This window comes from Clarias gariepinus, chromosome 22 (assembly GCF_024256425.1).
Source record: "Clarias gariepinus isolate MV-2021 ecotype Netherlands chromosome 22, CGAR_prim_01v2, whole genome shotgun sequence".
NCBI lineage: Eukaryota > Metazoa > Chordata > Actinopteri > Siluriformes > Clariidae > Clarias > Clarias gariepinus.
In genome coordinates, this window is record NC_071121.1 from 9,693,142 (window position 1) to 9,720,340 (window position 27,199).

The 27,199-nt window shown below is 37.9% G+C and overlaps 1 protein-coding gene across 3 annotated transcripts; it reads right to left on the reverse strand.

Moving 5' to 3' along the window:
- Positions 1-14: 14 nt before the first annotated feature.
- Positions 15-10,691, reverse strand: ttll10 (tubulin tyrosine ligase-like family, member 10). Of its 3 annotated transcripts, XM_053482964.1 has the most exons (12): positions 10,612-10,691; positions 9,122-9,444; positions 8,089-8,245; positions 7,248-7,366; positions 7,012-7,132; positions 6,219-6,304; positions 4,419-4,605; positions 4,165-4,336; positions 3,904-4,044; positions 3,339-3,455; positions 1,453-1,546; positions 15-1,320 (listed from the first exon to the last, which is right to left on the reverse strand). In XM_053482964.1, the coding sequence occupies exons 2-12, from the start codon at positions 9,405-9,407 to the stop codon at positions 1,130-1,132; spliced, it is 1,671 nt and encodes a 556-aa protein (XP_053338939.1). In that variant the 5' UTR covers positions 9,408-9,444; positions 10,612-10,691; the 3' UTR covers positions 15-1,129. The 3 variants fall into 3 exon arrangements, with proteins under 3 accessions (XP_053338939.1, XP_053338940.1, XP_053338941.1); XM_053482965.1 differs by lacking the exon at positions 3,904-4,044; XM_053482966.1 differs by lacking the exon at positions 10,612-10,691 and having other exon boundaries at positions 8,089-8,249; positions 9,122-9,187.
- Between the last annotated feature and the right edge of the window lie 16,508 nt (positions 10,692-27,199).

Genomic DNA, 27,199 nt, shown 5'->3' on the forward strand with positions numbered 1-27,199 from the left:
CATCTAATATTTTGAGGTTTAGATAGTTTCACCGAAACTAAATTTTATTAAAACATAAAAAAAAAAAATCTCACATTCACACAAGTGACAAAGCAGCTAACATTTTTGACATGGCACTGGATTAAATGATTCCTAAGACCCACTGTATGCACATCCTATGATGTGTGTGTTTTCACATTTTTTCAGTTCCCCTCACACAACTTTACTTCCTACCTGCAATTAGTTCCCATTGACATTTTGATGCACAAAAATGGAGAAAAAACTTATATCTTTAGTTTCGTATAATCCTTTTACTCAACAAATACTATTAAAATGGAAAGATCACATCTTTCCATTACTGGATAGGGTCAGTCTGAACTCATCAGGCCATATGACCCTTTTCCATTGCTCCAAAGTCCAATCTTGTGTCGTTCCCTAAAAAAAAAAGAAGCCTTTTTTTTTTTATGAGTCCCACTAAAAAGTTATTTTCTTATGAACGCACAGCTGTTTAATACCAACCCTATGAGTTCTTATCAAATTGTGTGCATGTGGAAATGCTCTTACTTTCACTATGAAACATACTGTTATTTATTTTCATGCAACTTCACCAAGTGTTCAAGCGATCTCCAATCATCTACATTTCATTCCAGTGTTTTTATTGTTTGAAGTTGACGGCTGAGCAAATATCTTTTCAGGTTTTGATAATGCTTTAAAGTGTTTTTAATTCAGTTCCAGTGATTTCAAATCTCCCTCGTTGTTTTCTTTGCTTGATGCAGCCCAAAAATTTAAGTCACTTTAGGTTGCTGCCAGTTGTACTTCACATGTGTACGGAAATGTGTGGCTTTTTTCAGATAGCATCTAGCTTTGGTTCTGGAGGTTTTATACTGAAAGTATTATGGGCTGTTTGTTTCTAAGGTGAGTCATGATGAGTCATGATCAGTAACTGGGGAGGACTGCAGAAATGGGGATCCTGTTAAAGGTGCAAGATGGCGGGCTCAGGTGAATGAGGTTGCTTGTTCGTTAGTTAAATTTTGCTGATGACCTGGTATGAATGAAATCATCTGGAGAGTTGGATGAATTCGTCAAAGTAGGAAGGCAGGTAGGGGCACATATTTGACGTAAAGGTACAGCCCAAAATGTTTAACATTTGCTATGTTTTCTTATAGCTGGATCGGCTTTCCAAGCACGCTGTCCTGGGACATCCTGCTGTTCCGTTCCTCTGTTTGGTGAAGGACACGCCCGTAGTATCACCACAATGCAGTAACACAAAATCCTTCTGGCTGTTCAGGGGCAACAGCTTCAGGCCACAACGGCATTTATTGAAGATCTCAATGACCAGGTCTGAAAAACAGGAAGCGTAGTGATATATACTCATAATCTCTGCTGCGCCTGATATTAACGAGCATAATATCTGATTCCACCTTATATTTATAAACATTATTGCGACTGCCAGCTCACAATGCAGATTCTCACCCAGAGTTTCCATGACCGTGCTGGGAACCACCTCTTTCAGCACTTCACAATTAGTGTGAAGAGCAGGATTACAGTTCATCTCTAGCAACCAGACCTGTATAGAGTCATAACAGATACACACAACAGGGGGAAATACCACATAATCTTAGTACAGCAATGACACTACTTTACAAATCATTCTTTGTTGCCAATTAGTTTCATATAAATATGTATTCTCTTTAATTGAAGAACATATATGCATCAGATTTTAACCATTAGATGGCATCCTTTCCTCACCAGCTACAAAAAAATCTATTGTATTTACATAAAATATAAAATTAAATATTGGCGCAGATGTATAAATAACAACAGATGTGAATAAAGCAGTGTGGATCTACGGCAAATCTGTAATATACTGTAGAAGTTGAAAATGTCGATACTTTCCTACTTCCTAATTTGTTAATGACACAAACACAAACAGAATTTTTTTCCTGCAGATACTTGTACTCACTTCATGTTTAAAAATTCCATTGTACTTATTTTACTTAGTGATTCCTTACAAGTACACTGTGCTATTAGATCATAATCAACAGCTGTTGCATTAAAGGCACCAGTCATGCATGACCGCTGATGACTGATAATGTTTGTATAATAATGCTGCATGGCGAAATAGAGCTTAGACTTGTATGTGTTGCTTTATGAACACGTGTTAAGGCTTTAGTGAATGAAAATCCTCCACTGAAAATGATTATTACATACAGCCAGGTGATAATGTAAAGATAATTGGTAATGCTATGATATAATGCTGCCATGGATTAGAGAGAGAGAGAGAGAGAGAGAGAAAGAGAGAAGTCACTCTACAATACATCTATATAAAACTCTTTTGACTGATTATCCTACTATAAAATATTCTATCCTGCATAAAGACTCCATCCCCATTTCAAGCACAGCTTACTGTATGAGGACCACCCTTGCACTGCCGGTGTACTGTATACTCTCATCCACTGCTGGCATTACGACCACCAGATCTCAACCTATTGTAACATATAGTGGAGATTTTGGAGTATTTTCTTACTCAACAAGCTGTGGATAAATCCATCAATGCACTAGAGATGTTCTGGTGGCTGACACTAGGCAATATATCCTCCATCTGTATGACATCACCAGCATGCATAAATCTTTTATTTATTTATTTTTTCTGTCCTTCGTCCGTCTCCCCCCTCCCTCTTTTTTTTGCACACATGTGATTGCATAATTATCCAGTGAGCAACTATCTTGTACCTGGGGACCACATGTTTACTGCTGCAGGAACACAGGTTGCCTGGCAACTGCTCGGCATGGGTAAAATGTAAAATACACCAAAGGGTGAGACTGGGTTTGAGTGTACCTAGACGTCTGAGATTAACTGTGGTGTAAGAAAGCAGGGAAATAAAACCATTGAAGGATCTGATTAGACTGCCATTAGATTAATCAGTGTTTTTTTTTTTTTTACATTAACACATCAGTCCAAAGGGCAACACATTGGATATTTATTCATGGTTAACAAGTGAGAATATAATGGAGTAAAATCAGTAGTTATTGGAGAGCATTAGTAAGTTTTGTAAGTTTCTAGATCACTGTGACCTTGGAGTTTAAGTGTGTGTCATTAAATGGATAATGGGTGATTAACAGATTATTGCCATTTATCAAGAGAAACCTTATAATGGAAACTTTATTTAAAGATTGATAAATGAGGTTGCCAAGTACGTGGTGCACAATTATTAGCTATGAATTCATTTATCTGAGCCTCTTTACTGAAGGCTAGCACTTTGTCCAATTTTAAAGGTTCTGTCTCAGCGAGGTTAGCTCAATAACAGTTCGCAGACGCACGTACTGTACTGCAGTGTTGTGCAAATATATGAACTTACCTTGAAGTCCTCATCAATCATAAAGTCACAGCCAATCAGATCGAAGTAGCCCAGTTTACACTCCAGCTTTGATTTGACAGCCAGAAAGCAGTGAATCATTATCTGCTGCATTCTCTTCTGGGGATAGATACACACATATACACATATTTACATCTTTTTACGTTTTATTATCCCTGAAGACCATCCATTGACATAATAATTTATGTTGCTAATTAATATTACTGACTAAGTTTAACATCCTGATCCAACATTATTTTTAATAACAATTAAAAAAAAAAAGAGTATACAGGATATGGCCAGGATATAGGGTTATTGTAACATAAGTTAAACTAAGATTAAATGGTTATTACTTCATGTGTTAATGATTGACCTTGAGCAAATAGCAAGCACATTACACTGTTCAGTCTAAGGGAGGAAAATACTGTCCTTAAGATATTCATGCATCCATTTCGTTCATTCTTATTCACCTAAAACAGGCTTGTTATTTCTTTCCCCAATTTTGGATATCTAAAGATAACACAATACTTTACTGGAACCAACTATAAGACTTTATAAGAGAACATACTGTAAAAACACTCAAAACCCAATCTCTCGGCAGACCCTTAGCCACCATGAACTTCTCATTAATGTAGCTGTTGAAGTGCTCCATGGACCAGACTGTCTCCTCTTTTAGGACACTGTACAGAGGATTCTTCTTCTGCATATACTGTGTTTTAATCACAGACAGTGATATGATCAGAACTAAGAACAGAGAGGATTTCTGAACATTCTGAACATACTTAATAAGTCTGTACGTTATGTGAATACACTTGCAGAAAGGACCTACTTGGTTGGTCAGGTGTGCAGTGAGGTTGTTGGACTTGGGGTCATAAAGGTCACAGGTCAGCCGAGCATAACCGTGACGAAAGAACACCATGTACGGTGAGGTGCAGGCGATCAGAAAGTACGACCTTACATCGAATTTTTTGCCCTTTAGGAGCAAAGGGTTTTGGATGTACCTTCGAAAAAATGCACATTGTGTCAATAGAGGTCTGAAAGTGACCATAGTTTCAAAACATTCAAGTTGTTCATCATACACACCTTTGAGCAATCATTGCTTGTGAGTTACTAAGGGGACTCTGCTTGTTTGTATGGCTGTCTGCTAACATCTGCATCCTGCCTCTGAAGGCTGCAATATCATCTGGAGTGAGCAGAAGGAAGATGCCTTTGCCCTGGTTCAATCCGGTTGGTTTGCAGATCCATATGTTGTTTTTGTCAGCACATAATCCTACATCAGGAACAGAACATGAAATGTTGGATGTGGAAACATTGATTCATTGTGGATTTTAGTTGTGTTAACAAATTCCCCTGACATTTCAAGTCATATAGAAGAAATGTTTTGTTTCTTCCTGATTGTAATTGATCCAGTTCTCGATGCTAATGTAATGAATCGTGAGTTTATATACAGTACAGTATGTGGCAGTTTGGAAAAACCTGTTTTACACTGCCAGATCTTTTGTTTGGATCCTTACTGCAGTTAGTAATATGTTTAAGCTTGTATCAATTCTTTGAACCCAACAGATGCAGTCAGTAGCTTCTCACTTCTTCAAGAACCATGTCGCAAGCTGTATGCCGTGGTCTTGGGAAAAAAAATATATTTTCAGAAGAGTTACATTATTGCCGCATCAAGCAAAGAAAACAACTAAAAAGGTTGCAGAAATTCCTGGAACTGGGTTAAGAATTGTCCATCAAAACCTGGATAATTGGTACTGAATTGTCAAGATCACTAAAGAAATGTGGTCATATGAATTGGGATTATCATGGGCAGGGATCATTTAAACTCTCTGATGTTAAATAAGATATCAACAATAGAAATTACCATGTTTAATAGTAAAAGTAAAAGCATTTCCACATGCACATTGTGATGAGAACTAAACGGACTGGTACTTCTTAGTAAGACTAAGCAGGAACAAAATGAAAGGTCATGCATTGTGCATAAAAAGGTCATGTGGTCTGATGAGTCCAGATTGACCCAATTCCAGAGTAGTAGTCTCAGAGTGAAAATGCCTGACGTGATGCCTTGGCATCGGACAACGGTCCAAAGGGTCCCAGGTTGGAAACCCCTTACCACCAAGTTGCCCCTGTTGGGCCCTTGAGGAAGGCCCTTAACCCTCAACTGGTCAGAGGTATCATGAGATAAAAATGTACTGCCTAATGTTGTAATGTAACAACAATTATGCATAGTAGACACTGTACAAACCTCTGGAGACAGTGTTATGATCTCAGGTTGTTTCAATTGGTTAGAGCAATTGATTTGGTATTTGGCAATAAAATGAAATACTCACTACCTGTATGTACAGAACGACTAAGTTATAACATCTAGCATGGGCATATACCAAGATTTTAAAAGAGTGGTTGTGGGGGCATGTCCTTATCTTAATCCAACTGTTGTAGACTGGTTCGACTTTCCCATCATCAGTACAAGATCTGTGGGATTAGCTGAATACAGAGAGATGATGATGATCGTGTTTATGCTCACTTTTGTGGGTAACCAGCTTACATTTTTCCTGACTTTATTTACAATTTATATTCATTATTTATATCGCTAATCCTTTGTAGTGTCACAGAGGCCTGGAGCCTCTCCCAGGGAACTTGGGACACTACGAGCACCAGTCAACCTGGAGAAAATGGGAGGGAGAACATGCAAACTCCACACAAACAGACTGGGGATCAAACCTTCACTAAGTCTCTGTGCCACCCCAATTGAGATACATGCAAAAATCTAGGATCTAGGAAATCACATAGTGAACATAATGTTATATAGGACATGTTAATATTAAAAAAATGAAAAGGTTTTTCCAATTTGCCACAAATATTTTTAAAAAGGAGTTCACAGTATACCCTCTTGCTGGGAAAAGAAAGCTTCCTTCTCATCTTCTACATCCATTCGAAATGTTTCTGGAAAAAACTCGCCCATCGTCATTTTCCTACAAAAAAGAAAAAAGGTTATTTTTAAACACTCCAAAAGGAAACATTGGCCAATGTGTAATATTTTTGTACTTTACATAGTAAACATATTTGTAAAGAACAAAAATTCTATATACATATACAGTATATTTTGGCCAATAGATACTACTGTACCACTTCTGCTTGTATCTACACTCTAGATTTAATTTTTTTTTTTTTTGTTATTTATAAACCATTCATCTGGCTGATGCTTTTTGAGATAAGAGCTTACAATTAATGCACGGTACTCAATTTAAATGAGCTGAAGGTTCAAGGACCCGTCCATAAAATACTATGGTGGTGCTGGGATTGGAACTCAGGACCTTCTCCTTACATGCTATACATTGCACAACACATTCTGTTAGTGAAAATTACTTGGTTGAATTAATGTAATTTAGTTATTGTGGCTTAATGGTTGAGGCTTAAAGATAGAACTCAGAAGGTCATGTGGTCAAATCCCAATTGGTCCTTAAACAAGTTCTTTAACCTTCGATTTAGTTGTGTCTTGCATCAGTTGCAAACTGTTGTCCGCAGCCCAATTAGCAAATGTAATGAATTGTGATGATTACTTAATACTTTATTGGGAACCATGTTGTCAGTAAATTAATGTAACATTAACACAAAAAAAATCTATATTTTACCATCTTTATAGTACTGTATTATAGAATAACATAGTCAAATATTTGACCTTTGTCCCCTTCCATGGTTGATCTTGCTGCTGACTCTGTCATACTCTCTGAGACTGTTTAGAAGACCTATTTTGGTGGTCAGCACTCTGTTGTTTGGGATCTGATAGACCATCTGCTCTCCTTTCATTAAAAAGACAAAAGAATAAAGATTTCCCAATTTGTAGTTGAAATGAATTAATGCATGAAAGTGCATTATTGGAATTGTATTTATTTGTTTGTTTTTGCATAGGATCACCTTCTCTAAAGTGGTAGTATGTGTTTGAAGATCTCATTTCGCACCATTTCAGTTTGTAGTCCAGCCGGGTTTGGTCACAAATTCGCTTCCAGCCTTTCCTCTCACAGTATGGAACAACTCTAAAGTTGAAATGTACGTATATGCATTTAAACAATTACATTTATTGAGCTGTGAAAAATAATAACAGATTTGAATAATGTTTTATAGTAATCAATTACTATATTTAATTATTACTTAATAAAGCAGTACTACTGATAGTAGTAGTAATACTGATGGTAGTACATGACTAGCCATCTCACAAGAGGTGTTCACATCAAATCGTGACTTGTGATGAAAACCGATTAATATTTACAGAACACTTAAATAGCACAGTGTTGTATGTCTGATCCATCAAAATTTTGCTTGTTGAAAGAGACACATCTCAGCTGCGAGTCATTGCCAGATCCCGCATAAAAACCTGCACAAAAGTGTCAAAACTAGTTTTTTTTTAGACTCCGAAAGTAACATCAGTGTAGTGCACATTTTCTGATTTCTGATGCATAAATAACATCTGCTCCAGCAGAAGACCTCCACTATCAAAAGTAGTCCTCACTGTCTCAAAAAAGAAGTGTAAGGGACAAACTGCTAAGAATTTGATGGGGTGTTATAAAAATGAATGCACAGTCCATCATTTTGAAAGAATGAACTGTATTGATGTGTTACATTTAATAAGTATTGGTTTAATAATTGAATAAAAAAAATTTAATGTGCATATGCTTGTCATGACTTTTTTCGTTGATATCCCAGAAAGATTTGAAGATTATTTACTCTTACATCCTCAGTCACTCATTCACTCACTCACATGGAGGCCCCGTTTCTGCCTCCAAAATAGAAGAAGGGTCCAAGTCTCGGTGGCTTTTCTGGACTCTGCTTACTGTTCCTCTGTGGATTGTGTGTTTGTACAGAGCGTCCCTGATGCTTTGCTTGAGGCTTCTCACTTACACACACACTGTGAGAGTCTGACTGGTTAAACATGAGGAGAAATAGCAAAAAGAAATCAATTAAATATATAATATAATATAATATAATATTATATAATATAATATAATATAATATTATATAGGTTGGCAGATTTGTTTATATAGTGTGTGTATATATATATATATATATATATATATATATATATATAGTAGTTTCTATACATATTGTTAACAGTTTTTTGGGGACAGGGGTGATTAAGGTCCAGCAAGTCCTTGGTTCGAGCCCTGACACTGCCAGGTCACCACTGTTGGACCCTTGAGGACCTTCACCCCCAAGTGCTCAAATACAACCGAGCTGGCAACCCGACCCTGTTAAAACTCTTACCGAAACGGCAGAAGTATTTCTCTTGCCTGATGTGCCAGGTGGCTCGTAGACGGAACCACCCGTCCATCCATTTTACATGAGAGATGAAGGACATAGTAATATTACAAAGGCCATTGGCCACTACAAAGTGTATCTGGAAACGTGGTTAATTTATGCCATGACTATTTCAGAGGTTGCTGACTACAAAAACAAACCTTTGTACTCATTTTAAACCCCTAGTCAGGTATTAAATGTAAAGCAAATACAGTATACTGTTGGGGTGAAAGTCACACCTTTTTTTCCACAGCTGGGTAATGTCTGCCGTATCCATTCTCCTTTTTTTTTTTTGTTTGTTTTTTTAGCTGAGAAATCTTTCTTTGTGACTTTATGAACCTCCCCAAAGCAAACATGTTCTCAGGTAAGACAATGCAAATCTCAGGAGACTAATTAACATATGGCCTGGACAAGCTGCAGTAATAACTACAGTCGAGCAACCTGAGTTAATGACAGTCTTTGTCCTCTCGGCTTTACACGCACACACATACACACACCTGCTGCAGCGCCATCTGCCTGGATCACCTGTTCTCTGTTCATCCCCTGAGCATCCTGTCTTCTCCCGAGAGACCTCTCCACCTCCGTCCTCTGGTGCTGTTTATCTTTGCCCACAGACTCCAGTATCACTGTCTCTTCCAGAACGGCTGGCAGGTGTCCCTGCTCTTCATCCTCAGCCTCCCCCTGCTGATCTTCTCTGGCTTTTGGAGAGTCTATGCAGGCATGAGCTTCACCTTGCAGCTCCCCAGCAGTCTGAACAACCTCGACCGTGCTTCCAGCTGACATCACTATCACTATCACTGCCCGCTGCTGACCTAGATTACTGGAGCAGAAAAAGTATTTTCCACCCACTTTGTCATTAGGACCTGCCCACCTTACACCTGTGTGGATGTTTGGGACAAAATATGCTGAATAAGTGCCTGGGCCAATTTTTTGCAGGTCAGCATGAATTAGATTTTTTTTTCCTTATTTGTTTATGTTTTTAGATTTAGTGAATATATTATGTGATACAAGAATCACATGGAAATGGAAGGAAATAAAGATCATTGCTGGAATCCGGACACTAAAAATAAAATCAAGTAAATAGGATTAATTTGATTGAAAAAATATTTTGTCAGATGATTTCGGATTGTGTCACTGTGAACACGCTTCAGATAAAGACTGTTGCGTAATATTTTCTGAATTGCTTAATTTTCATTATAGGTATAAAATTTAACATCAATTTAACAATGATAAATATTTCTCTAACATTTTTTAAATAAGTGATTAGAATTAATATACATATTTTTCCTTAAATGTACATTGCTAATATAAGTGCTTGGGCTAGTTTTTTTTCAGGTCAGCAAAAATTTTATTTTATTTTATTTATTTTTTGTGATTTTTTTTTTAGATCAGTGCATATTCTATCACGTGACCGTATACTGCAGTGCAGGAAACAAGAAACACATGAAAATTTAAAGAAATAAAAAGCATTGCTGAAACGCAGACAGTAAAAATAAAAGCAAGAGAATAAAAGAATTCTGGGTTCGAATCCAGTCTCAGGTCTGTGTGCATATGTGCTTGGTGGGTTTCCTCCGGGTGCTTCGGTTTCCTCCCGCACTGTGTCCAAATGATGTTCAAAGGCATGTGGATTAGGCTGATTGGCGTTCCCAAATTTCTTGTAATTTGTGAATGTTAGTGTGTGTGTCCTGTGATGGATTGGCACCCTTTTATGGTACCAAATTACGGTCCAAATCATATGACAGTGATTGACATGACCAAAATAGTCTGTACTAGCTCCAGTCACTTTTCCAGACAGATGCATAAGATCTATAACAATAACAACAATAGATTTTTTTGGCCTCTGTAAAAGGATCAATGGATCTAAAGCGAGCAGAAATGCTTGCCGAGGCTTGCTGTTTTTATGGTCATCTTAAACACTCCTGAAAGCACTGAGGCAGCACACTGAGTCTGCTGAACAAACTAACCTGAAACAGTGTAAACAACTTACGTGTTGCCTGGGAACTTGGTTTCCTAGGAGCCATCGTCTCATTGTGAATGGGATTATAGAACAATAGAAATAGACTGAAAGAAACGATGGATTATGGTCTCCATACCGACCCCTAGTTTTAAACACATTCAATATTAACTGTCAGTGTTCCATATTAAGTGTCACCATTTTTCAACGCATCAGTAACATCAAACATCATAATGGGTTTGCATCATAGTAACTGGGAGGAACATCATAATGGGTTTGTGTGTTGGGGTTTCAGTCTATTGTATGCAATTAGGTGTAAAATAACATTGGCAACAAGACAACAGGATCCAGTGTCAGGTTTTACCAAACATGTTTTTCTTCTGTTATTCTTCTACTATTCCTGTTGGACATTTAATGGAGGGAATTAGTTTTTCCTTGCTGTGTTTTGGGTGATACCATATATTTATATTATATAATTATCTTTATGGATCATCATCGTATCACCCAGCAATGAGGAAAGGTGCAGAATTGTTTTTCTAAGAGTGTATACTAAAGTGTACTCTTGTTGGAGGAGAATACATCTGATTCCATTTGGAGCGGGATCTCTCAGGATGCTATCCTTATGGAAAAGTTACATGTGAACAAAACATGTGGTTTACAGATGTGGCAGATTGTTGGTCCCATATAAGAAAAACATGTAGCAAATCAGGTTTAAATTATCACATGGAATTTACTGTACATACGTATATGGATGGTTCTTTTTTAGGTTTTGATCACATGATTCATATGTGGTAAAAGGTAGGATCAAAAAGTATCGAGACTAGTTTCGTCACACACCAACAGATGGCAGCACAAGGCTGCACACACAGTCACAGAGAGCGCTGACCTTCATAAGTCAGCGTACCAAAAGACATCAACTGTGTACATAGTACGTAGTTAGAACGAAGAGGGCGAACGTGAATTTCTGCGTGAAACTGGGAAAATCTGCCGCAGAGACATTTGACATTTACGCCAATGCTGCAAGGTTATTCAAGATGTTTTGTGTGGCACCAACGCATCGAGACAGAAGAACATCGCTGGAAAACAACAAGGGATCAGAAAGAACATTTTTCAAGTTGTGCATGATGATAATCGGAGAGATTACGCACCCACCCTACTCGCCAAGTAATTAAAGTATTAATAAGTAAGTAAAGTACTTTCTTGTAAACAGAGCTCATCTCGAAACGTTTTGTAGTACAACAAACAATGTCTAAGTAGATTTCTCATTTTAAATAAGTGGGAAAAGTTTTAATCTTTATGTCTTTATCTTTTATTTTTTTTATTTATGACTATAGAAAACCCTGTCATATTTATTTATTTGTAAATTCACATGCCCGATCAGGTTGCCCTTACAGCACTTCACTTAACTACTGTATATACTGTACATTTTATGACCAATTAATATACTTAAATAACTGAATAACATAAATTAAGGTGTATATAATAACATAATAAGTAAATAATAACAGCGTTATTATTGAAGTAAATAAAGATCTACATATTCAGTTGATGAAAATCATAAGTGATCACTGTAAAAAAAAATTATAATAATTTAACCATTCTTTAAAACCTTTTCGTTTACAAAATTGACTGATGCACTTGTATCCAAGGTTAATTTTTTTTGAACGAATATTTTGTGTTAAAAAAAATTATGAAATAAGTCATAAAAATTCTAGGCATGTTTCAGGCATTTAAAAAAAATAGGCCATCTGCCTGTTGGTGTGCAATCCAATAATTACTACTCAGCGTAACAGTTGAGTCAAAAAGACACACCCAGAACCAACTGACGGTTACTCTAATCCCATTCTCTTACATCTCTTAAAGCACACGCCCTCACCTGTATTGGTGTTGTTAATGCATGACGTAGTTTCGAAGGGGAAAAAAAGCGATACTGCAAGTTAGTTTTGCATGTATGGTGGATTCTTTATTATATTTCGTTTTTTTTTTTTTTTTTTAGAGTAGGTGTTTACCAAAGAACATTATTGGTTTAACATTGTTGGGGAAGAGGAGATTCATGTCAATTTTTATGTCAAATTTACTGTCAGTTTTGTTCATTGATATTTTTTTTTTTAATTAGAAACTGAAATATATGAAATTAAAATATGAAAGTACCTTAAATCAATTTATAAAACTGGTGTTTTTTTTTTACACAAGCTTTTCAAGACAAGGTGTACATAGAGAATAGGCTGGTTTTATAGCCATGTATCCTGGCTCACCATCTGGTGTGTGTGTGTGTGTGTGAGAGAGAGAGAGAGAGAGAGAGAGGAGGGTGGGACTAGAAGAAATTTACCCACCTGACCCTTATATACTAGCAAGTAAACAGTCTGTATTTGTCCTGAACTCAGGGCTTATTATCTTATTAAGCTGTTGACTGTTGTCATGTTGTGGGGGGATTTAGCGGGGATTATCTCTTATTAGTTTGGCCCTCGTTATTTCTTGTCGAAAAGGTCAACCGTGTAGGACTTCCTAAGATAGAAACAGTATCTGTCATCTATTAGCCATTCGGAGAGTTTCCTTACTAGATAAGGTAAAAATAAGTGAGTGACATCAGTTAATTATTTCAACTCGGAGAGCATATTTAACACTAACAAGACTCCTTTAAAGTGATATAATATGAGTTTCGAATGGATGTACTGCACCCTTTAATGACGAAAAAGGATTCAAAACAATCCAGGGAGTTCCCTGTGTGTGTGTGTGTGTGTGTGTGTGTGAGTGTGTGTGTGTGTGAGTACATATTTTCAGCACGGGTATGTCACAATTGTGTGTATGTATGTGGTCGTTTCTTTTTAAACACAGCCCACATGTTAATCTTGATGAATTGATTCATTTAATTAGCCATCCTAGTTTGACCTCACCCAGTGGAGGAAGGAATCTAGTTGGACTGCACTGAGCGTGCTCAGACCAGCGCCGGATTCTTCTCTGTGGTGATGTCACGCAATGGTAGGCTACCATGCTGCTCTCCGGCAAGTCTGTTAGCACTTATGAAGTTTCGGACAGGTGCATGAAATAAACACAACAAAATAATCCTTTTTTTTTTTTTTTTAAGGACCAAACCAATGAAATGTTGTTTTTTCTCACTTTTAGATTGTTCCTGTTGTGTTATATTACTGTATATAAAGAGTCACCGTTTATTATGATATCAGTGGTATTTGTAATCATGTAAGAGTCATTAAAACTCACAAATATATTAGCTGTGTATACCCGTGAATAAAGAATTTTAAATTTTAGCTTTAAAATTTGACATTTGATTTTTTTTTTCAAAAGATATAAAATAATAATTCCTTAAATGGATTGCAAATTATTTCTCGTTGCTCTGCTCCAGTTGGTGGATCTCTCAAATGAAAGACACTTTTTTTTTTTTTTTGCTTTATTTAATACTCATAATTAAACTGTTACGTCCCGCTGCTTAGACAAGTATTTAAACAAGCTGTGCGGGCAGAAGCACAGTATGTGCGGATGAAAAACCTAAAATTACTAACCGACCAATAGGAAAAATTGCAGTAGAATACAGCTTATACATTAAGTTTAGATGCACCTGCGTGAGCACGCATACGATTTGAAACAGAGCTCCAGATGCCCTTGCGTCTGTGTCAGATAGATACCCTGTTAGCTGTGCGGTTGGGAGATAAACACAGCGAGCCTTTGGCAGAGCCCGAGAGCTTGCGGGTTAATCGAGGTTCTTAAAAAGGGAGCTCTGTTCGCGTGTAACCAGATCTGTCCTCCGTTAGAGCCAGGCATTCCGCTCTGAACACAATGAGCAGGCGAATGGTAGAGACAGGCCAAGATTTACTCACACCTCCCAACATATAGCTTACCTGACCACACGTAATGTTGACTCGATCGAGTGGAACTAAAGAAATGCTGCAGACACGTTCGACTTGATTTGATTTGATGGGAACTTTATTTCACTTCAGTTTTTCAGCACAATACATTCCATTCAATATGTCCAAAATTAAACAGATGAAACCAGGAATTATAAAAAAAGACGGTGCATTTGGTCGGTTAGACCGGCCTAGTAGTCAACACATCAAGCAGATTAAAAATTTTTTTTTGTAGACATGGAACCTATGTGGAATACGGTTACCATGACAACACTATGAGAACATGCAGTTGAGTCAGCTTCAAACAACTAACATACATACTTTTCCTTTGAGCGTTCATATTTATACGTCGATATACGACGGCTACACACACTGTACTATATGTAATTATATTGTGGAAGGTACGTGACACACATGTCTACAAATATGAGCGGGGGATGATGGATGACAAACATGACTCACAGCTCTCTTGAAGAGGAGGAGAGAAACTCTGACTCATGACACATGGAAGAGCATTGGAAACAGCACCAATCTTCCAGTGTTGGGTTCATAGTTCCTCGGACAGATTAAACCAGCAACTTAAGACTGTTCTATTTTAAGGTCCTGACTAAACTGGCAAAATCATTTCGTACGCATTTCATTCGTATTATTTCCTCGATAATGAAATAATCATAGTGACAAACACATATTGTATGATTGGCAAAAACGAGACATCTTTGGAGCATCTTTCCTTTCTTCTGTCATCTGGATGTTAATGCCATCCAATAGACGGCATTACCAGACAGTATTAGACACATATAATCAGATCTAACCATGTCTGGTAAGACGCCAATCAGCAGGCCTTAGATAGATCAATTCTTGATTGGGGATGAATTTATTGTGCTGGAAAGGAAAAAACAGAAATACTGCACAGTGTGATCTGTGAGTGGAGAGCAATAAAACCATCTGTCATAGTGATGCAAGTTATATTTACAATTAAGTTTAAAAGAACAGAGGGGAAAACAGGAGAACAAAAGAGGAGATGAAAAGCCTTGAGCCTAGAGTTCTGCCCTTTTATAAAGGGGAAATGATATGACTTTGTAACATGCGCATATTAAAATACAAAAAGGTCACACACATGACTCGGTTTCATGCATGTGTGTGTGGGCAAATATGGTGTAATATCTGAGTCTTCCACCTTATCCAAACAGTATTTTGTCAAATCCTGTGTTGGACATTAATTAGACAGTCTTGATAAAAAGCAAAGCAGTCCTAAAACAGTCAGATTTAGCCTAGATATTAATTTAAATGATCTAATTTACAGTTTCACTATGCCACTTTTCTAAATTCTGATTTCTGACCTTTGTTTAGATGCCTTTGTTCTGCTAAGGCACTGAACTACGCCGAATACATGCCTATATATATATATTTACGGTATTTAGGTTAATATACCAACAGAGCCAGGCAATGGGAAGAGGAACAGTGAGTCTAGAATGTCAGTAACCCTATTTTTATCATGTTCAGGTGAGCTCATGTGTCAGTTGCAGGATGTGCCACGCAGGTAAAACAAGCTCGTCCAATCAGAGCTCGGCTGCCATCACAAAAGCCATCCAGAACCCAGGGGGAGGGGATGAGGAAACAGCTTTCAGCACGTCTGGTTTAACAGCCAACGGACCAGTATTATTTAACTAAAGCTGGGTGGGGCTGAGCAGAAGGAAAAAAGAAGGACGGGGAAGTGAATAAAACAAAGTTGAGCAGCCTGGACACTCCCTCTCTTTTTTTTTCCTCCACTTGTCCACCCCCCACAAGTTCTCTCTCTTCTGATTATATCTTCCTAACTGAACATTAAACAATGCTACTCATCCGGCCACGTGAGGTATTACGACACGCTCCTTTCCTAGACTGACCTTGCAGGTTTCACCTCTACTGAATTAAAGAGAACTAATATTTTTTCCCCACCCCAAAAAATAAAAGAGTATGCACTACGCTACGAATACTATTAAGGACTTATAATATCTCAAAGGCAATGGATGTCAGAAAGACAATCATATTTCATTTAGACACTTTTCCAAGAATTCTAATCATGAGAATGAGTGCCAAGAATTACAACTGCCAAGATTTCTAAGAAACCTGTGTGTATTGTCAATATACACAGTGTATGTATATATATAATATATTTTTTTTAAAACACCTGCTCTAAACTGAATGTTCATCCAATACAGTTAAAAGAAGATCAAACAAGTGCAATGAAATATCACGGACCGAACAGTGCTGGTTGATGTTGTTTATCTTTGTTTGTAAAAAAAAAAAAAAAAAAGGCAAGGCATAGAGCGTAGCAAATGATATATAATAAAGCGAATCCTTTGAAGACATCGGGTCACCCAACAAACATCGTTACCAGACAGTGTTAGAAAACAGATACACAGTCCAGCACTGTCAGGTAAGATGGGTGCTAAGTGCCATTGGTCAGTCTCAAGTGGCTTTGGATTAATAAAACACATCAAACTCATAAACAGATAATTGCCTTAGTGTGCGCGGTGGCTTCTTCTGGAGTCAGCAGAGAGCCCTCATCATCATTACCAGGCAGTATTAGAGAGAGTGATGATATCCAATGCTGCCTCGTAAGATGGCGAAGACCGTCCAATGATCCTTGGGATGAGAACAGGAAAAGGGCAAGTGGTAAAAGAACATTTATAGACAGTAAGTTTTTTTTAAAAAAAAGCCACTTGGTAGTGTTTCTGTTAGGAGCCTGCTGTGGTTGTTACCCTGTTGCGGCATTAGATCTGATAGTAGCCATCATAAATGAGTAAAACTGTGGCTTTGATGAGCTAAGCCTGATAGCATGCACACACACACATTAAACCTGTTGCTAGCACACACACACACACACACACACACATACAATCACGCACAGTAAACCTGCTGCCCTGAGGCACTGCACAGGCAAAGAAGAGGATATATGTCAACAAAAACGGCTGGCTATAAAAACAGGTATAGCTGGAATGGGACGCGCAGTAGACTACTTTGTTCTTCATGCTGAAGCGACACAGCTGAAGCAAAGCAGTGGCCCACTGAGACAGTTAATAATTGTCCAAACCTGTTCTGACAGGTCTGATTCGACGAACTGGGTAACCTGTGCTAGATTACAATAGGTTAAAATGTTTAGATGGCATCGAGCTACTGTACACTTTACTCTGACAATGGTCTTAACTGGGTGTCGCTTCACCTGCTTCATCTGGGGAAACAATAGACACTTTGTACGCTAATGCAGTATAACGAACAGGAAATGCACCCCATTTTTCTACATTTCGTAATACAGCTAGGACACAATGGAGCTGCTGGTTGTTGGAAAGGCTGAGGCGAGCCCTAGGCTAGGCTAGGCTAGGCTTTTCATTTCACAATGTGCAGTGACAACAGTGTGGTGGAATGCCGTACCGACAGAACTGTGGCCAAGTTCTGTGTGCGGAAGGTCATTTCACACATTCACACGCACACCTCTCGTTTACTGAATAACGTCTAAAGTTTATAGCCATGCGGTGTAGAGCTGATCTCTAAAGGTCTTAAAATCGACAGTAGTAAAATCTTACAGTTTGTCAGGAAAATAAAAACTACGTTTGCTGTTTGTTTGTTTTTTTCAATTATATGACAATTGCTCGTTTAAATAAGTATAGTAGTCCTAGTAGTACACTAGGTGAGTACTAGTAGTAGTTAAGTAACATTACCAATTACTGGACACTTTCAGTTCAGCATTTAACAAGGGCGGGAAAAAAAATAAAGCAAGAATTAAAAGGAGGTGAAAGTGAGAGTAAAAGCTAAAAGAGGTGAATAGAAGAGAGAAAAAAAGCATGTACACGAGGGAAAGAAGAGAAAGAGAGCACGAGAGAGAGAACCTGTAACCTTACCGTCGTGAAAGGGATTCAGGTAAAGAATGTGACAAAAAAGGGAGTAGGGGGACAGAAAGAAAAAAAAAAATCTCAAATTTCTACTAAGCGCCTGAGAAGGCTCCGGCTTCCTCTCGCTCAGTCAGGACCCATGAAATGAAAACCCCAAGCAGACCTGCTCTCCCAGACTGCAGCCTCTATTTAGTTAATCATCAGCATTATAAACCAGTGCTGCAGGCCTTCTGAGAAAGAAAAAAAAAAGAGAGAGAGGGTAGAGAGGGATATAGGGTGAGAAACGGAATGAGAATAAGCATTAAAGACAGCAGGGTGAAATAAACAACACGACATCTTTACACTTAACCTTTAGCGACTCGCCGCTCTTACAGCGGTTAGTTGAGTCACAGTCAGGTGCAGCTTGAACTTTTTCCTATTGCGTACACCAGTGAAGTGTGATCAGGTATCTCCTGACTGGAACGTGACTCCACGGCGAAGAAAAAAAAACAAAAAACAACAAGCTAAAGGGTAAACCAGGCTGAACCTTAATCAATAATTTGTCTGTGTGTAGAAGGGAAACCCTAATGCTTAGTTAAGGACTGGTCTAACTGTGCCAGCACTAATTGTGCTTCAAGTTTTAATGACTGTCGTCTTGTTTTGCTTTTCTTTTTTTTCCCCCAGAGCATCGCCATAGACACCAATGAAACAGTAATTAATTAACTTTTATCGTTATCACACTATGACAGTCCTGCTTTGTCTACACAGTTTAATGTTGGAAATGATCCATCCATAGTGACGTTTTGTTTTGAATATCTCCTAACCTTTTACATTTACATTACACTTGGCTGACAGGAGGTAATGCATTTGCATGAAATGAAATAAACTTGTTTATCAAGACAATAAAAAGCAAAAAGTGGCTGTCTCAAATGGGATGTGATCATATCATTTTTTTATGAGCATAATAATAATAATAATAATAATAATAATAATAATAATAATAAATAACTACCCAGAAGCATCCAAAACGGCCGAGTGAAGAATTCCACAAATGAACTTAAAATGAACTGAAGCAGACTGCTTAGTCACACTGATTAAAATGGCTGTCCTTAAGCAAACAAAGCCAGTGTGCCGAACCTCTCTGACCTCTCACCTGTGCATAGTAATTAACACTCCATTTTCCTCTCCCTACCCTCATGAAAGAACAAACACACACACACACACACAGGGATACACACACCCAACGCACTGCCCACCTCCAGCATTTCCGTAGCATCTAGTAACATCACAATCTAAACTAACTGACATTGGCTTTTATCACCTCCCACTGAAATCCCTTGTTACCCAAATGTAATCAGCTTCAGGAGGCAGGATTCTGATCAAGCTTTTCCTGGGTTATAAAACTGTGACAAATAACTTACTCAGATAAAAGAATGAGACCGAGTCATATTCCTCCTCCCACCAATCAAAATCCTCCACCTCACTATGCATCCATTGTGCTGCCTGGCCGACATTTTCTTTCTGCTCCAGACCACCTCTCTAAATGCAGTTTCCTCCGAATATCCAACGATATCTGTACTGTAGCATGCTGCTTATTTCTTCAAGAATATCATGATTGACTCTTATCATTACAAAACAACTACAGAGTTTCAACAAGAACTACGAAACCATCCATAGTCCAACTTTCATGAATGATTTGTTCATATGGACTCGCAAAGGGGAAAAAACACATAAATTGTTTTTTTTTTCTTTTCTTCTAAAATATGCCAAAGGGACGTGTAAGGGCAAGCCTAACTCCCAGCCAGACGAGCAGAAGCAAAAACAAAACTTGGATGTTCCCGATCAACATTTAACAAATCTAAAATATAAAAACAATCTTGTTTAAATTTATAAAATACTTAAAGTTAAAGGTTAAAAGTGCATCCTCATTTAACACAGCAAGATCTTTCCAAAGGCTCACATGTAAATCATTGAACCTACTATATAATGGTTAATGATTTCAAAAGGCAATTTCAGATACGGTCGTGTTTTACAGACGTCTCAGAGTTTTCTTCTAAAGGCATGCTATCAGGCAAAAGAAAGCAGCTAAAGCCCCCGCTTTATCCCCATTGACAAGTCTGGCGGTTTGCCTCTACCTGCCCAAACTGGTCTATCCAGTCAAGGAATGAGTGTTTGTGTCCATTGTGTTCGCTTTTTCTTTTCATTTAAATAGGCTGCAATCTGATACAGATTATGATATGACCCTATTCAACCTAAAAAGTCCTCCCTTAACAAACTAACAACAATTATCCGGTTGAGTCGTCATCTAAAAACCAACTCTCAACATCTACAGCATGAAAGTTATTAAGTCTACTACAAAGCATAGAGCGGGAACGAGTGGTTGCACCAGAAACACAGGAAATATGTATTTGAAGTTAAAGATAAAAAAAAAAAGTTACCAGTTTTTTCCTTTAGAGCGATCCGGCACCGCGAAACCAGATACCATTGTAAGTCAGTAGTGCTGCCTCAGAGACTTGTCTTCCTCTTCCCGCTTCTCCTCGTTTGACGCCCTGTTCGATGAAGAATGCCTCGCTTTCAGGTGGAAGGAGACCATCTTGATTTGCGGACCGACTGCATGGCATCTAAAAGGCAGATGCATAACTAGAGCAAGACGGACGTCAGCGTTGAAGTCTTTGTCTCTTGAAGATGTCAAAGTTGCTAGAGGCGAAGCAAGCTGTTTAAGCTCTTGAGTGGAGAGACTGAATTTGTAAATGGCTTGGTTTACATATAGCAGGTTCCCCCACCCCCCACAGGTGTAATTTTCAAGCCGTAGCCAATCCCCTTTGGCTGTTGCACTCACAGGTGTGTCCCTAGCCCTGCCATTGGCCAATCCTGCCCTTGAGGAGGATGGCCTCCACCTGCCCCAGCCCAAGGTGCTTTGCAAACGTTTATGATGTCAGCTTTACTTTGCGTGTGTAGCTCAGGTGGGATTTACAAACTGGCTTCTGTGGTCCAACGAGACTATTGCATACGAAATGAAACCCAAACCCTATGCTGAATAGCCTAGCGATGTAAATGTTTGCAGACAATGACCTGTCTTTCTCCTGTTTCAATAATACACTGAACAACTGCCCTTTACCCCCTTTTTGACCAAATATTCTCACATCCAACTCATATATATAAATATGTAAGCTATACCATAAAACTGACAGCAGGTGAATGGAAAAGTGGGTAACACAAGTCTAGTCAGGACTTATCTGGTGGGTGTAGGAAGGCCTTGAGGCATCCCCTTTAATCCCTGTCTGCTGCAGGCCGCCAAACTGGGCTGCAACACTTATTGCACTTGTCTGGAGAAGTTTAAGCAATGTGAAAAAGACCTTCATATTGATCTTACGCGTTAAAGCTATAATAAGGGCAAATAGGGCAAAAGAACCTTTACGCTAACCAAGACATAACATTTTAAAGCTTTCCTAGATTAATAAGAATCATGTCTCCCGGTGTTTTATTTGAGCTTGGGCATATATAGCCATGGTGTTTGTTCTGCTCTTTAATGATAAGGAGACTCAAAATAACTTCCGATTGAATTTTGTTTACATTACTGTATATTGCTGTCTTATCTCTTGTTTGAAATATTTTATGTATATTGCATTGTTAATCAACATTGCCCTTTTTTCCATTAAATAAATCATGGGTGAGCCACACTTTCACTCATTTTTTTGTCAAATAAGCATTATATGATACCTTCTCATCTTATAAAAAAAACTAAATTAAACAACTTCATGCCTTCAACTTCAACTTCAAGGCACACTTTTGAAATCGAGCTGAGTTTTTGTGCCCGAAAATCTAAATGATTAGGCTCTTATAATTGCAGTGCCAGAGAGTGTCCTGACTACGGCTGTGATGATGTTAAAGACGTTAATGGCTAGGTGACTTCTCAGCCATCACAGATTGTGAATGAATATCATGCCAGAACAATAGGCTGAGGTTTTTCCCATGACTACCTGATACTCGGAGGTGTAAGACACAATGGCCTACCTCACCTATGTAATTAATCTCGCTCAACGAAAAAGCCTTTACCAGCAGTGTTTTGTCTTTCAGAATTGACTGATACAATACATTGTGTGGTATAACTAGTATGACAGAGAATGAGTTGATCACATGAATTAAATAGATACAGAGGAAATTAATGAGAGACAATAATACAGGTTTGTATGTAGAATAATATTGAGAAACGCCATTTAATTTGCCCCATTGCCTGTAGATTATGATTCATGAAATTGAGGTTTATTAGGCCCTTGGAATGGTTCGAGTTGCACCATAAAACACATTCTAAAGTAATTATTTGGGGGGGTCTCCATAATCTGGCCTCTAGTTAGCTATTCACTCTGGGGAATCATGAGGCCTAGCATGCTGTGGATCCTGATCACTGAAGCAGGAAAATGTTAATCAGAGTCACTGCAGCAAACAAAGAGCCGTTTCCATTAGCTGGGGAACTAGACGAAGCTCTTCTCCTTCGCTGTCCAGGAGTGGAGGCCCCTACTTTTACTGCCACTGAAAGAGGCCAGGAAATTGGCCTTGCTGAAAGGTGTGCTTTGTTTAGCATTTGCTTATTTGCATTCTAAATGAGGGTTTGGAGTGAAGCGGTGGAGCACAACCAAACCTTATTTGGGTAGAGATAGGTATCAGGCACGACTGTCACGCAAAGCCAGCGCAAAAGCACATTCATCACCAGCCCAGAGCATTTCCAACAGGTCAAGGTCTCAGGGTAAAGATGCCGACGCTGACCAAGAACGCTGCACACAGAGCTGTGTAGTCATCTGACACGGGATCTTTAGTCTACTTAGTGTCTAAACTTTACGTTAACACCATCAGAATCATATACAGTTAAAGACAGAGACACTGATTCACTTTTACTATAGGATTTAAATGAATTGATATAAACACTGTATATGTACTTTATGGTCCGTCATTCTTCATATCATTTTTTTGTTTAATGTACATAGAAAGGCATTTGGTTCAACATCTACATATCCTTAATAAACCATTTAAATTCAAAAACCATACATTTTGTGATGCATACGTTGACCGAGCACTTTGAAACAAACATTATAACAATGATGGGTAAAACACCCTTTAAATATTATTCTCAATTATTTGTGAAAAGCATTCCTGTGGGATTTTGGTACATGTTTGCATAATAAAAACAGATTTATCAGTCACACATTCATCTTGCAAATCTTATATTTGACCATCCCAATAAAGATTGATTTATTGGATATGAATCTGGTTACTGTTGAGTTCATTGTACAGTAGTACACTGTCACATTCATGAATTAATCATGAATGCATTAAAGGCCCAAGACCCCACCACTATGATACCACTATCAACATCTGATACAAGGAACTCTGGTGAGATGTGGTTGATGTGTTAGACTATGAAACATTTTCCACATTTCCAACTGTTTTTTTGGAGAACCTGTGCCCACCAAATTCCTGTTCTGCTGTCTCAAGGGGTAGAGTTGCCTACTGCTAGTCCATTTATCACAAGGTTTAACATGCTGTGTATTTTAATACAATTCTCTTTTTAGAATCATAACCGCCATGACAACTTGACCCAGTCTGGTGTTTCTCCTCTGACCACCCTGGTCAAAGCCACTGACGTTCTGATGTTTGATGCGCACATAAACTGAATCTTTTTAACTGCATGATTTGATGCATTGCTCGCCTGCCCCATGATTGGATAATTAAATATTTAAAACAAAACCTACTGTATGTGCAGGAGTACCAAATACAGTGAGTGCATAAAGTCCATTGCAAAAGATTGCATATCTTTAGAACAAAATAACGACCAAAATATATTTAAAATGCTGTCTGTTAGAATTTACAGGAGTTCTTTTTATTATAACTTCACTATTAAACTAACCTTCGTATTTTGGATGGTCTGGACAGGTTTTGAAACATAACTCGAGGTTTTTTTTTTTCCTACCTGAAAGCTAGTTCTTTTAAGACACGTTTTAGACACTTCTTGATAAATTTGTTGTATCTGTACTAGATGCCAACAGATGTTGAAATCATTACTGGAAACTGAAAATGTCATGGTTAAACATCTGGTTTTGTTTTTCTGTTGATTTTGCTTCATGCTTCAGATTGTGACTGTTATTTTGCATCATTCTCTCTAAAAATTTCTCCATTTTCTAAAGCAGGTGTCATGCTATGTATGTAGGATCTATAAATCAAATTATAACAGCATGTTAACAAGCTGTTTTACAACAAATACAACACAGACCATATACGCAAAGACACACAACACAACATAAAAAGCTACAGGTCACACTGCAACACTATTAATATTAGTAGTATATAATTAAAAGGCATAGAAAGAAACAAGTTTCTAACATCCTCTTAAAAGATTCCAGCTTTTATAAACAGGGTTTTTAAGTTATTTCCTGATCTTGGGATGGCCACAGCAGGGGCACAACCACCTGTAGTCACAAACTTCTTTGGGTATAGTGAAGAGCAGTTGATTAAGGATTGAGAACAATCAATTCTCAATTCTTATACTGTACAATCATGACCCCTACACATGTTTATTTAAAATGAAAAGTCAGGAAGCAGCATTCTGTCTGCATTAGTGGTCAAATGTAGAAAGACAACCTATGTCTGATCTGCACAGTTCTGGTGATTTCACTATTCTGTCCTATCTGGGTGAAGATTTGTGCCCAAAGAACTGAAAAATAGTGAAGGATTGGCTATGTAAGAATGAATCAGCTCCAGACTCTAAACCAAATAAAAAATTGCTGGGCAATGTTGAAGGCAGTAGCAGTCAAGAAACCATCTCCTGTGCATGATCTGCAGGAAGCAATCATGCAGGAAACCATTGTACTCTACGGTGACACCAGAGTACTGCAGGCATCTTTTTGACGGATCCAGCATGTTTTGAAGAATAAATTACTTCATACTAAATATTGATTGTTGTATAGCAATTTTACTGCATAAAATAACAAATAATTCTTATTATCCTAAATGTCGCTATCAAAAAAAATTATAATTAAATTGAATAGAATTTTAGGTTCGTCTCAATATAACTTCATGAGACACTAGCACCTTTTACAAAGCAAGTAGTAAGGCCTGTAAGATCTTCACATATGTTCACCATTTTTTCGTATTTTTTATACTTCACAGGCATCTGTCATTCAACCTGCTTTGCTTTTGTTTGTTGGGTTAAGGTGTATCCTGGCTAATTACAGACATTTGCGTTGTCCTTTCAGAAAATGAGAGCTTAGCATGGGTGGGATGATTAAAGGCCCTGTTGTAAAACGGAAATGAATGCTCATGGTAATGTCTGCACTAAACTGCTTTTTTGTTTAAATTCTATTAAACTGCTTATGCATGCAAGTCAAAGTATATATATATATATATATATATACATATGACTTGCATGCATATATATTATTTTTACTGTTATCATGAAAGCATGTTCACTGAAGAGTAACTGCTCTGGTGCTGCACCAGTGTACCTGCAGCTCTGCCCCAAACTGTCACCTCTCACCATCATCAAGTAATTGGCCCCTAGGGGCTGTCAGGAAGGTGTGTGTTTCTGCCTGTGCGTGTGTGTGTTAGTGAGTCTAAAGGTCCACATGGAACGTGGTTGCCATAGAAGAGAAAGAAGGAGTCAGACATAGCAATTACTGAAGTTCCTTTTCTCCACAACAGCTTGGCTGGCATACAGCTTTATTCATAAGGACAATGGATTAATATTTCAAAACACCTTTTTATGCTTTTACTGCAGCACTTGTAATCACAGCAATGATCTGATTTTTTTTTTGACGTTATGGTTTTGGTTTCATTTTCTTATGTGTGCAGAAGGTGCAGCTTGTGGTCTTAACCTTTACAGTAGCAGGAATAATAATACAGAAAGCATGCCTTAATCAGGGTAACAGTAACATGAACTTAAAGTTCTTTAGCTTTTTTTTTTTTTTTTTTGCTGCTTTTTTTAAATAAACATATGTAGGGCTCAGGATTGTGCAGTATAAATGATGTATCCTTTTTTTTTCAACCTAGGCAATATGATAAACTGACTTTTGTTTCATTTTAACCAACTATACAAACATGACTGAGCAAAATAGGCAAAGAAATATAAGAAATACACATGATCATGTTTTTTTGTGTGTTTTCGTTTGTTTTTCTATTACCAAAAATATCTATAATTATACGAATAATTGGCTCATTTGGAAAGGTCTATATTTTTGCGGTAGTGGTAAATTACCACATTATGACGGTAATAACTTGCATTCCACCTGACATATCTGAAAACCCAGAAAGGCTTTAAAATGAATATAAATACACATATGAACAGGAAGTGCCATCAAAACCTTCTAAACCTTTGAACACATGGGCTCTACAAGATCTCTGAAGGTGTGCTGTAATAGCTGGCACAAAGGCATTAGCAGCAAATCCTTTAAGTCCTATAAGTTGTGAGATGGGGCCTCTATGGATCAGATAACTTGTTTGTCCAACACATCCCATACTGTAGATGCTCGATCTGATAGAAATCTGGTGAATTCATGAGAGGCCAAGGCCATGAGTCCAAGTCAACACCTTGCATTACAGTATACTGTATATTCTACCCACATTATGGGTAGGTTGGCCCAGCCTTCGCCTTCTTCCCATAATGCATGCTGATGCCACCTCATTCCTTATTAAGGGACTACACCCACCTGGCTGTTCATATGACAAAAAAAAGTAACGAAGGCAATTATCAAGTCATTAGAGTGGCAGTCTTTCAGGTAAAATAAATAATGATACTTTGCACAATTATCTGTTTAGCACTGTGGCCTCCCACCTCCAGGTTCATGAGTATAATTCCCATCTCGGATCTGTGTACGTGAAGTTTACATGTTCTCCCCTCCTGGTACTCCAGTTTTCTCTTAC

Bases quoted from the DNA above. Each gene is read 5' to 3' on its own strand.
- ttll10 (XM_053482964.1), bottom strand. From the start codon at position 9,407: ATGTCAGCTGGAAGCACGGTCGAGGTTGTTCAGACTGCTGGGGAGCTG. The intron at 8,246-9,121 runs GTGTGTGTATGT...TTAACCAGTCAG, and splicing joins GGCAGATGGCGCTGCAGCAG to ACTCTCACAGTGTGTGTGTA. The intron at 4,045-4,164 runs GTAGGTCCTTTC...ATTAAAACACAG, and splicing joins CTGCACACCTGACCAACCAA to TATATGCAGAAGAAGAATCC.